At 32.6% G+C, this 13,114-nt stretch overlaps 1 protein-coding gene across 3 annotated transcripts in view; it reads left to right on the top strand.

Moving 5' to 3' along the window:
- LOC130655162 (dual 3',5'-cyclic-AMP and -GMP phosphodiesterase 11-like) overlaps positions 1-10,017 on the top strand; it is a 49,310-nt gene extending 39,293 nt beyond the window's left edge. Inside the window, exons 22-24 of one of the 3 annotated variants that reach the window (XR_008984580.1) lie at positions 6,622-6,705; positions 7,454-7,690; positions 9,289-10,017. Coding sequence is in view for 2 of the 3 variants with exons in the window: in XM_057457874.1 (XP_057313857.1) it covers positions 6,622-6,705; positions 7,454-7,631; positions 9,289-9,323 (297 nt within the window). In the remaining variant the exon portion in view is untranslated. The remainder of the gene's footprint in view (positions 1-6,621; positions 6,706-7,453; positions 7,691-9,288) is intronic. The other 2 variants (XM_057457874.1, XM_057457875.1) reach the window with 2 other exon arrangements.
- The last annotated feature ends 3,097 nt before the right edge of the window (positions 10,018-13,114 follow it).

Genomic DNA, 13,114 nt, shown 5'->3' with positions numbered 1-13,114 from the left:
CACAACGGGACTCACAAGACACCGTGATGCGAAACATCGTCAGCCACAAAACGAGTTTAATGACGACAGCCTCACTACTGCTGAAACCAAGCTCCATCCGTTATACTTTAAGAAGTACACCCAATCAAGTGCAAGTAAACTTTCTATTGATGAATGCTCTAGTGAGAAGACCAGAAATGAATTGTGTCAATTTTGTTATTACAAACGACGATACAAACTTTTCCTATAGTTTTGTCAGAGATGTGATTGGTAGTTTTAAAGGTGATGCTGAAAAGTTTTATCCGGCCTTCTACAAATCTGTGTCTGAAAATATTATTTCTCCTTGGTTTTGAAGTGGCTAATCACGTACTTGCTCATCTCACTAATTCAACTGTAAAAGAAAACACTGTAGAATTTTTCACCCAAAGAAAAAACATAATTCAATATCTAAGTGGTTATGCATTTGTACCTTATATCGTCGCATTAGGAGATCAAAAAAATCAAGAAGTATGCTTGGAGTTCAAAGTTTGGACATCTTATTAGTTGGAAAGTCGTGTCTTGTGGAAGATGATAAAAATTCTGATTTAGTAAATATCAAGGACAGAGGAGGGTTATGGTCAGTAACCGATGATGTTTTCAGAATTTTTTGTTGTGCAGAACTTGAAGTTCGTGCTGTGACTGGTAATTTTCACCATACAATTGATAGTAAGAAAATTGTTTCAGACCTGCTTGAGAACCCTGTTGTGCTTTGGAATTACGCCAAAATAACATCACACTCAATTGAAAAAGTCACAAAAGAATTAGCAATGAACTTACTTGAGCATCTGATCATGCTTTCGTGTTCGTTTTTTTCATTTGTGAAAGATAAATGTGAGCTGCACAAAATTGCATCAAAACAGAAAAACGCTCGATCTCTACGCACTGAAATCAAGAAATCTTCAAGCAATCTTTCAGATGGACATTAACACTAACAGTCCAGAACAGTGACTATAAACCTGTTGCAACTGCTATTTTTATAGCAACAACTTTTAAAACAATATTATTTTGGCACATAGTATAATAAATAATTATGGAAGTCTACAAAAAAGTCCAGATAGTGTATATAGGTTATAAGGTATTTCAAAATATTTTTTATTAATGTTTGTGTTAAGCAGATAAAAGCTTTAAATTGATATTACCTGTCATCATTTGAAATACAGTGCTTTTTCTTGCTTATTAAGCCAATTTAATGTTTTTTATAAATGTGTGGCTATAAAAATAACCGTTTTTAGTTTCTTCTTTCTTCCAAGTGTGTTTAATTGCTCTTACGGCATGTCACAGTTTCAAGATCAATTTCATGACAGTTACCAGCTATGGGTCGGAGAATCTTTTGTGTTATAATTGTGTTGTCATTTTAACCAAAATCACGGATTAATGGGTTATCTTTCTCTTATGACCAATTTCACGTTGACGATCAAAGTAGTTTTCAAGGGGATCTTGACAAAATCTTTCTGTCAGTACATATGGAACTCCATTATTAATCTTTAACTCTTCCTTTAATTCTTTATTTTCAAACCGGTGATTTTGAAGGGTTTTTATGGTGCAATTAAATTGTCCCTTTTCCTTTTCAAACTTAGGCTTTCTTTTGACTCCGACCTAACACATTCCAAGCATTTTTTTTAGAAGAAGCTGGAATAAGAACTATGCAATTTGAAGATCGATACCATTTGCTTTGATGAAGAGGTGCAGTATCCTTGATGTTAAATACTTTTGGAACACAGTGCTCAAGACAGCTACCAGCAAAGTGGTCTGTCAAACCTGGGCATAATTTCAAATCCATAATTAATCTTGTTTAATGTGTGATTGTAATAAGTTTTAGTGATTGAGAATAAATGTCGTGTTTAGCAGGAACAGACCATAATAAAACACGAACAGTAAAAACAAGATTATTATCAACATATATCTCAAACTTTGGAACTGAGTGGATAGCATCATGACAGGCAAAAGAAGCACAATTACTTGTATAAGCAAAACTCCAGCTGACTAATTTTAATAACTGAGTTTTAGAAATAAAATCTGTAAATGACTTGTACCGATCAGTAATGACATTTTCCACTGGTTCAATTTTTTCCTGCAAAATAGATTGTGCTGATTGACGAGGCTTAGAAAAAGTTAACTTTTGATAGGAAGTTTTATTGTAGGTATAGCACCGGGAACAAGTGTGGTTCTGCTAGAGTGATTACGCCTTATTTGATCTTCGCTGAAGCGCTTTTCACAAATATTTTCTTTCTTTGAATTGTATCCCTTAGCATGATCAACTTCCCTATCTCTTAGCACAACAGCAACTAACTTTTCTCTCCACGACTTGTCAAATTGATTCTCACCAGCAGGAACTTTAAAAATAGATAGACCTTTATATTTAGCCCACGGCTGTTTCAGCGCGGAAAGTAAGACTGCGCATGCGCTAGTTGCTTGAGCACGTTGCGGGCGCAAAATGGCGGCCGAGAATAAAAACAGTTTCGATAAATAAGTAGATACACTTTCCATATCGTGTTTACATACTTAAATGAATTTCAGCGGATTTGTTTTAGTTTTTCAAAATTATTGAAGCCGTTGACGGCGTTGGTGTGCATCACATCATAGACGAGCTAGATTGGGCAAATTTGGTCTAATTTAGCCATACATTTTTTATCGAAATTGGGAAAATGAAAGTTACACTAAATCATTTTGAATTTGTGGGCTGTGTGAAGTTATGCAGCTAGTGCGGCATACCTTTTTAGAAAGCTAAAAGAACAATATAACAGGTAAAGAAAAAATTAAGTTTGTATAAGTACTTCTGAAAAATTACTGTTTTGACAAACTTTTGGTAAAAAATGTGCTGAAAGTGTAACAAATTCCGTTGTCTTTTGGCTTGTAGGACTTATTGCCTAATTTATTAGTATTGTTATTTACTGGCAGGGTCAAATATGCTGCGTATTGAAACCTAAAGGCACCATAATGATATAAATTCACTTTTATTGTAAAAAATTGCTCGTTTTTAGCCTAAATTTTTCAGCAAAATATTTGTTTGTAATACCGTACGCAATGCGTCTTTTAGATAATCTCGTTTGTAGCTGCTGGGCCGAATGGGTAATATATACAAAAGTGCAAAAGTGGACAAACATGAATGGAATGGATAGCTACATACCTTAATAATACCTAGTAAGTAGGACAACCTATTGCTCCAACATTCACAAGCTAGGTAGTATTCATACGCAGAATTCAAACAATTTTTCAGCCACAATTATAGGTTCTTTTTATTCTTTTTGTGATTATTCTGTTCAAACCTTTTAAGCTAGATGCTGCAATTGGGACCACCTTGTCTGGCTAAAGAAAGTTCCTAGACTAACTTTTATATGTTGTATAACTAGATGTAAAAGTCAAGGAGTTTGCTTGTGATATTTTTTTGAGAAAAAAAATATATATGCAATTGATATGGTTTATATTAAAATATTTAAAAAGTAATCAATTCTTGCCTTTTTGTGTGTGTTCCATTACATTATTAAATTTGTTTTGTTGTTTTTGTTAGTTTTTTATCCTTTTATTTCACTTGCTTTTTTAATTAGTTAGAACATTTGCATACGAGATGGAACAACCTGTTGCTGTGGAATTTTGATAGTTTTAGTGAGAATATATGTGTGTGTGTGTTTATTACATATGTATATATATATATAAATTATCTTTTATTACATAATACTCACATGTTTAGCAAATAACAGTTTTCTTTTGTTTTTAAAGTCCCATAAATGCATTAATATAGAGTCCCCTAGTATTGTATTTGTAGTATATTTATAGTATAATATATACGTGTGTTTGCAAATCGGATTAGATATATTTAAAAATATATATACAAGGATAAAATATTTACAAAACTTCAAGTTTGGTGGTATGCGATCATCAGTTGTGAGTATTTATATGTATTTTTCATGTAAAAAATTGTTTCCTGGGTCAAAAATTCTTACAAGCTGGCATCTTGTTTACAAAACTATTTTTTGCCTGGCAATTATATTCTTGTGAAAAAGTTTTATTTGTTAATTTAAAATTTTAGTGCCCAAAAAATTATGTGTAAGGTGGTCTGGCACAGCTGCAAAAAGCAGCCATTTTAGCAAAAAATGCAATAAATGCCTCCCATTAGTTTGATTTTATAGCCATATTATGTTGCAGAAAAAAAATAATTGCTGCAACATAAATTTTTGTGAATAAAAGTATGCTTTTGAGACATTGCAAATTAAGACTTTACAACATGCATTTGCCACACATTATTCCAGTTTGAGGTTGTTATGTAATGTATTATGTGGTGTAAACTATTTTAATTGCTCTCAGATTGTCACAGGTTTAAGCTGTTAGAAGTTCTCATTCTCCAAATGTTTTGTAAAATATTTTACATTCAAAATTCCGCAAAGACAATGTTTCAACAACATGCAGGTTTTTTTCTATGTAAAAAGTAACTTAAGTCTAGGGGTCATTTAAGTTTCTTGACAAATGTTAAAGAATATAACGTACTATAAAATTTTAATAAAAGCATGTGGCGTTTATTCAATTTTCAGAACTTCTAGGCAGCGTTATTGGATACAAGTGTTACATTAATACAAATATTCCTCTTTAACACAAACCTATATTTTTATCATAAATTCACATAAAATAAATTTAAATGCACCTTTTTGAGTAAAGAAGTAGTTATTAGAGCCTCAACGTTTGGGTAGTGGGTGTTTATTGAAGACAGGCATAAATATAGATTGGTTGTTTAATTAGGCATTTACCGTTTCTTCAAAGTCATAAGTTGGTGCCCGAAAGTGTTTTTATATTTCTTTATTCTCAACTTTATTCCAGAAAGTTTGCTTTAATAGTAATAAAAATGCCCCCTAAAATAAAATGTCTAAAAACGGCCCATTTTTGCTAAAGCACTGTAAGTACAGAATCCTGTTGATTCTGTACTCACAGTGCTTTATTTCCTGTTTACTAGCCTGAAATAGAGGGAATAAAATTTGTCGTTACAATAGGATTAAAATGCCTAAGCTTAGTATATTTGGAAGAATTTTCTTGGTTTGCCGGAAAATGTTAAAACATATGTTTACTTCGTCTGAGCATTCTTTTTAAAAAGTTAATTCAAACCGACATTACCCTGTTACCGGCAAAATCACTTACATGTCGGCCAAGGTTAAAACATTCTCACTTGGAGATATAAGGTACATATCAGTAGCTTACAACCCGGTGTGTCTCGAGTATTGTGAAGGTCGGTCGACATACTAAAAAACAGGTATCCAAGAAATAGTGTGGGACAAAATTTTGCTCCCCAACTTTTTTTTGTGCAAAAAAATCTCATTTTCTGAAGTTCTTTGAACATGTAGAACGTTTTTCCTATCAAGGCTAGGTGAAATTCTACAGTGGCCATGTTGAATTTAACAAAAATATTTTTAAAAATAACGTGTTTTGGTCACAGACCTTAATTTTTTCTTAAGTACTGATACACTTCAAATTAATGCCTTATCGGTTTCACGTAAGCCTCAACTACCTTTTTTAACCAAATTTATTGCCTCGTGTTTACAAGAATTTAACAGGATTTAGAGGGTATCTGTTTTGAATAAAAAAAAGACAAAATCCAAGCTTGTTGTGGCTGCTGATAAACAAATGAAACTTAATTATTTTTTCAAAATTTTATTGATAAATGAAAAAAATTTTATTATCAAATCTCATTTTCAGGTTTCAGTGTGTTTAATGGGTATAAAGCTGTATCCAAATAAAGGTTAGCTAGCCTAAAATATGTTTACATTTTAACGGATCTCGCCCCAGTCCTAATTCAAAAAAATGTTTAGACATGCGCAGTCTGAGTTTCCGAAATATTGCCCCCTGAAACAGCCGTGAACCCTTTGTAAAACTGTGCAACCGTATATAAAGCAATAATTCTGTTTAAATGTTTGTTAATCCTATGTTTACAGTAACTAACCACTTAAATGCGTCATTTTTCAACACGAGCGTGCAGTCAAAGCACTGGATACGAGGTATATTCTGCTTACAAAAATATAACCAATAGAGCCGCGCGATTCTTTTTCTTATGACTATGACGCTGCTAACCTGGAACCAATGCCGCGCTTAGGGGATTACAGTAAAATTTTGCATGCAAGTTTAATAGGTTCTTGAGCATGCTTACACTGTACAAACTGATCAGCAAATTCCTAATTACAGGGTTTTTAGTAAAGTAAAGTACCTAGTGCGATTAAACTATAGATTTTGCAACGTTTTTCTTGTTTGTTTAATCCGTTATATTGTTAAAGTTAAAATACTTATATATCACCAATATTTATAGAAGTGTATGACGTTTTTATGCCGTATAAAACCTTATATATTTTATACCGTGTAATAGTTTTTAAAAGACTTATACACAAGACAGCTCTAAAACACAAGTTGAATATCATTTATTACCACGGTTTCCTTTAACAGTGTGAAAGTCGAAAAAAAAGGACGTTGTATTGGTGTTGAATAAATAAACTACTTCATAGAAATTATATTGTCCAAAACATAACATCTTCATTTTCGTACTGAAAAACCCAGTATTGGTCTTTCTTAAGTTTTAAACGATTCCTGATTTTTTTATCTTATAAAATAAATAACGTCAATTTGTTCCAGGAAATGATGGATCGTGCGAAAAAGGATAAGCTACCTAAGATGCAAGTTGGTTTTATTGATAACATCTGTTTGCCAGTATATCAAGTAAGTGACTACGCTTTGCAATAACAAATTAATTACAAGTTCTGTAAACGATGCCTGAAGAAGGGAGAAAGAACTCGAACAAACAAACCCCTATGTGAAAAAAAGATCGCTTATATTTATACACCAAGTCTGGGTGTGTCTGTGATAGGCATTATTAGCAAGTAAGACATGATATTGACGGGAAGGAATTACTGAAACCAAAGTAAGTTTGGGGACAAATAACATAACGGCTAGGAATAACTGTCCCGCATGTGTAACTCTAATCCACCTGTAACCAAAATTGGTCAAATTAGCCAAAGCTTGACCAATCCACCCTTTTTGGAACCAACTGACTGATGACGCCATGAAAAACTTTTATCCTTAAAAATTTCCCAAACAATTCGTCAAAAAAGATGTCCTATTGAAACGGACAAATTTCTAAAATAACAAAAATTTCAAAATTGCATACAGTAAATTTAACTGTTGTCTGCTTAGGGTGGATTTCCTAATTTGCAATCTTTAATTCCGTAATCTTTTTATCCGCAATATTTTTTTGCACAATAATTTTTTCCCTTAAGGTATTAAAAAACATGAATAAACTCGAAATTTACGGTATATAGCAAAATGTATTAATTTTGCATTATCCCCCAGTACAGTTTAATAACATGATTAGTTCGTAATACAATCATGATCAGTGAAGAGAGCTTACATTTTAAACTCTTGTTGCAAAAACCCTTAAAATAAAATATGTACTACTTTTCTTTTCTAGCATTTAGCTGAACAGTACTCATATTTCCAACCCTTGGTAAAAGAGTGTATAAACAATAGACACCACTGGACTAAATTGTTTGAACAACAAGAGAAATTGAAAGCAGAGCACGCGTCAAATAACAACAATGAAAACAATAAAAACAAGGTCATTGAAGCAAGGAGACCGATTGTTAAAAGTTAGTTCAAAAAATATCCACAGAAGGTAGCAATTAACAGCAACTAACCATCATACTCAGTAATTTGATTTTAGCATATAATCATTGTCAATAATTTGAAAATTAACTCACTACACAAACACCATTTTTTGTGACATTCCTATACAATTACAAGTTTAATTGGTAGTTTGACGTTTCTGTATATAAATTTCTCCTCCTCGACGTTTGTAAGTCCCTTTAGATCTCGTTGCTTTGTCTTATTTTTCTGGTTTTTTTCTCACCATATTTGATTAATTGTTGATATTATAATACCCGTATACGTCTGTCTGTCTGTCTGTCACGCAAAATGGTAGCTTAGACACGCAATGCGGTATAAAAAGGACGGGCGAACCCGTGGGTTTCCCACGGGCTAACAACTTGTTTGATAAATTGTTATTGTGGCTGAACGGGCTTATTTATATATTTTTTAATAAAATCAAGCCGAAAAATTAGTAGGGCAGTGCTGCAACATTTTTAAAACTTCGACAATTTCGGTAATAAAATTTTCTTCAGATTTCTTTGCCAAAGACTTGAAGGCATTGATTTAAAGTTTTTTAATTTGTAATGATACATTCGTAAATAATATTTTCACAAAAACATAACTTAACTGTTTAAGCCCATTATTATAAGTTGTGCCGAACCATTTTCGAGACAAAGAGCCTGATTATATGAGGTGAGTTGGCTCGGTGTTGGCTCGCCACATGCTCAGCTTGATAAAATTAAACAGCTCGGCATAATGGCAGATCACTAGTAAAAAATATTTGACATTATATGAGATGGGTCAAGCCGCCTAGGCGAGCTGGCTCGTTTTTTCAACCTGGGACGGGTTAGTTAGGTGGGTTGACTCGCTTCATATAATATCACTTTGCCGATCCACGCGCCGGATTGAAAAAGAAGAGCATGTGCATTGCAATCGAAAACAGAAGAAAGACAATAATGGCGAGCGAAGTAGCATACTATAAGTTTAATTAGACTTCAGAACAGGTTATAAATACCTTAAATGATAATTTTGATTTAATTCCGCTTGTTTGTTTACATCTTGTTCCGCCATTTTTAAAAAATTACGCGCATTTTTTTTCAACCCAGCAGCAGTGTAGGTCTTGTTCCGGGCTGACTTTTCCCATATAACATGCAATTTTTTCAAACGGGTTGACCCGCTAACCGGACCAACACGGAGTCAAATTCCTCATATAATCAGGCTCAAATTCTCAAAATTTTAATTAGTTCGGCTCGGCACAGCTTATAAAATCAATATCTGATGTGCTAAATTGAGCCGTGCCATGCAGCTCACTTGACCGTGCCTTGAAACAGTTTGGCCTGTAGAAAACCAAATGCCGAGCTGCGTCCCGCTGAAGTGTGCACATAACGTGATAAAATGCTTATTTAGCGAAACATTGTTCTTAAAACAGTTACCATCTTGGGAGTTTGATCGGGGCTTAATTTTGTCTGGCTCTGTACACCTCTGATTATTAGTATGCTGAGCTGAACTGAATGAATTTTTGAAGTACTCCAATTTCCAGGAGATGCTAAAAAAGCGTGTAGTCTTGTTTATACTACACTTCTTATTCTTTATCTTATTTTTAAATATGGCTTTGCTATATTTTATTGTGCATAATTCGATGTAAATCATCTTTTTTAGGCAATCCAATTTTCGTCAAATTACACAAAAGGTAACGGTGAAAGCTGGAGGGATGTTTTTTAATATTGTTGCTTATATGTTTACATGTAAATGTCTTCACTAACTTATTTGAGTGTGTCTGTTGTATATGTGTGTCGATTTTCTGTGTAAGTTCCTTTCCACACGAGCTCACTCCTTGCCTTTATTGTAAAGAGACTGCAGGAGAAATATAAGTTGTAGTGTGGGTATTTAATAGGAACGATTATTGTTTATGACATTATTTTAGGCTCGCTTTAATTGAAATATAGAGATGGGTTTTTTCTTTCCCTTTTTTTTGGATGAGATTTTCTACCACAAAGTCCACGATTGTACTTCTTCCTTTTTTGACCGTGAGTTTAAAACTCACTTTAACTAACGAGTATGCGAGTTGTATGTGCCACCTAGAATTTATTTTATGCAGCAATTGTTTTTGATTAGAGTGATTTCACTTGCACGTTTCTTGATGATGTAGAGGTTTGAGGAAATTTTGATTGCACATTCCGACAAATATTTTTATTATTGTTCTTGTTGATCTTCACTGCACGATTGCTGCAAAGGGGTTGAACTGTTCCTGTCGTGTGTTCCGGTTAGTATTTTTATTTAACGGAAATGACCGGTAAAGCGTCCTGTTTGGTATTTGCATTTCTTGTCTGTAATCTAGACGTTTATTTAAGCTTACTTGGTTGAAAGAGAAAACCCTAATGAAATAGATTTTATGCATATTGTTTGTATATTTGTAGTTTCTTTTCAACGAAAATTGGAAAGTGGATTTACAAAAAAAACCTTTCGCACGTGTGTACGAAGCTAGACGTTATTCACTTATTTATTGTCTTATTAGTAAAAGATAGGTTTATAATCAACTGACTGAAAACCAACCCAATCAGAGGGTAAAACAAATTTTAGTGTAAAGTTTGCAAATAAAATTTTTTGTAATGGCTAACCGCTAATTTCGTTATGTGTTAAAGAACAGTAATTTAACACAGTGTTAATCTTCATATCAAAACATGTCTATTTAGTCAGACATATTTGCGACTAAAGAATTGTTGTTGTTTTTAGGAAATATTCGGAGCTAAAATTACAGCAGAGGGTAAAAACATTTAAAATTACAGCAGAGAGTAAAAACATTTAAATTACAGCAGAGGGTAAAAACTTTCGAAATTACGGCAAAGAATAAAATTTTTTAGAAGGGTAAAATCTCTGTAAATTTGTTATAAAAAATGTGTATAACGTCGTGGTTTGTACAACTTCTTTGTACAACGTATACAACTTCATTTAAAAACGGCTGGTACATTTCTTTTCCTTGTATGTGTTATGCTTTTTTAATGTTAGACCTGTGCGCCTTATCGGTCATTTAAGTTTCTATTTTTCAGTGAAACTCTAATTAATGCGATAGTATTAGGTAACATGTTGACTTCCTACGCAAAAAAGCGGGCATCGAAATTGACCTATGGCACCAAGTTATTTGCAAATTGTCTCTTCTTGAGTCCCTAGAAATGGTTTCATTACCTTCTTTTTATCGCTGGTTCTACTTTGTTTATGTTGCTAAATTATTTAAGCTTTACTTTTGTCGTGTTAAAGTATAATTGCATCATTTGCTGAATCAGCACATATGTATAGACTAAATAATATTTACGCGATAAGTACGTAGGAAACAATATATATTACACAACCTAAACTTTAATTGAGTTTAAGTGACCAATACAAATGAAAAAAGAAACAACGATGTTTTTCTATTGTACACTTTTCCCATGTTTTAGCTGTCTTTAAAACAAAACAAAAAGCCTTACGGCTTGAAGATTTTCGCCTTGTCAAGAGAAACTTTCCTTAGAGCAAAACGTTTAATGATCGACCCAAGGCTGAGATTTTTAATTTAAAAACAGGATAAACGATTGAATGATTGCGCAAAACTATGTGACTTAACCCCTTTCTGAGGCTTTTTGACTATTCCATTTCTTGAGTAGTTTTAGTTGTAAAACAATGATTTTAGTCTGAGGTTTTGCGTCTGAGGTTCATGTTCTTATAATATTGTTTTTATATAAAAAAAACAGGAGTTAAAGTAACCTGGCCTAAAAATTATTAAATGTGGGCGAAAAATAACGCGATTTACATATACTTTAATTTAAAATTACATCTGAATAAATAACAAAAATATGCACATTTACACATAGTTCTAAAACGTATAAAAACTGGGGATCTACCTGGAAACAAATTCTGTAAAATTGACAAAGAAAACCATAGAAGTCAAGTTTCAAAGAAAAATAATGTGAAGTAAATACTATTAAATAACCAAAATAAAACTAGAATAAATTATATAAATACTAGTCGATTAGGCCCGTGGAAAAATCCACTTAGGCAGAAAAACAATTGAAAAGTTCTGTCATTTGAATTTTGATGACATCAGCAAATATTTCAGTATATTGAATATGCCTTTTACTAAAAAAAATAATCTGAAAATGCATAAAAAGAAAGTATATCATAATTTAACAAAAAAGTTCTTAAAATCTAACACAAAATATCAAATGTCAAATCGCATGAAATCCTCCCAACAAAACTTCAGACAAAATATGAAAAACAACGGCGTGCAAGGTGTAAAATCTAGTTAGTAGAAAGTTACAACCCAGACAGTTACGACAACAATAATAATAATGTCAGAAATAACACATATCTCAATTATGTTGAAAACCTTCAATATTTTAATCTGAAGTGTCGAAAAGAAAGGCTTGCAACAGTAAGCACAGATCTATGAAACAAGTTCTTTACGCATTTTAAACATTGTCTTTTCCCTAAATGCTTATACAATAATACAACCTGAATAATATCAAAAAGCCAAACTTAAACAAACACAAAACACCTAAAAACAAAAAGTTAAACTTTGAAAAATCATTTATTCGGTTGCATACCATCCTCTCCCGCAAAAATATGCACAAAATGTAAAAATTAACCGGTTAACAAAACAATTTTTCGTCTAATGATCCGTACTTACTATAAGTTTAGTTACACAAAATGTGAAAAATACATTATTTGCATATACAAATTGTGAAAAATACATTATTTGCTTAAAAACAGTCCTTAAACTCTTCTTAAATATTATGTAATACTTTTTTAAAAGTTGTTGTGGCTTGTTAATTTAAGCTTAAAATGTCAATTAAAATAAGTTACAGTCACATTCTTAGCAAAGACCACTAAGATTAGCTTACATGTAAAAAGCAACATAAAACTGAAGCTAGCATAAGGTAGCTACAGCAGCTAATCGCTGGTCACTTAAATATAAACTGGAGACTTAGCTAGGTATAAAGAACATGGCTACATATTTATAAATTCCTAGCTAGCTAGTTGTTGTTGTTGTGGTTGATGCTAGCTAACAAACATGTCTCGCATCAATAATATCATCAAAACTTTAAAAAACATAAACAAACCTTACAGAAACCTTTCTATACTTCATTTATATACCATGCCCCTTTTTAAATGCTTTTGTAAAGATTTATTTTGAAGGCAAGAGAAGACAAATGCTTAAAAAGGACAGCCATCTTTTTTGCAAACACAATTTCCGTTACTTTGTGCTAGAACTTCATTTAACAAACCACACAAAACTCGCGGCTTTTCACGACAAAGAAGAAATATTTTTTTTCGGCAACATCAAAGATTTTTTTCGGCAACATCAAAGGAAAATGACGATATCAACTTTGCCTGTTACAGACACACTCTCCGTATTATTATAAGAGACTAGTCTATAAGGCCCGTGGAGAAATCCACTTAGGCAGATGGGCAATAGAAAAATAAGTTGTTTTAGATATTTTGCTGACGTCAG

Source organism: Hydractinia symbiolongicarpus, chromosome 8 (genome assembly GCF_029227915.1).
Source record: "Hydractinia symbiolongicarpus strain clone_291-10 chromosome 8, HSymV2.1, whole genome shotgun sequence".
Taxonomy (NCBI): Eukaryota; Metazoa; Cnidaria; class Hydrozoa; order Anthoathecata; family Hydractiniidae; genus Hydractinia; species Hydractinia symbiolongicarpus.
This window is presented reverse-complemented; position numbering and strand designations above follow the sequence as displayed.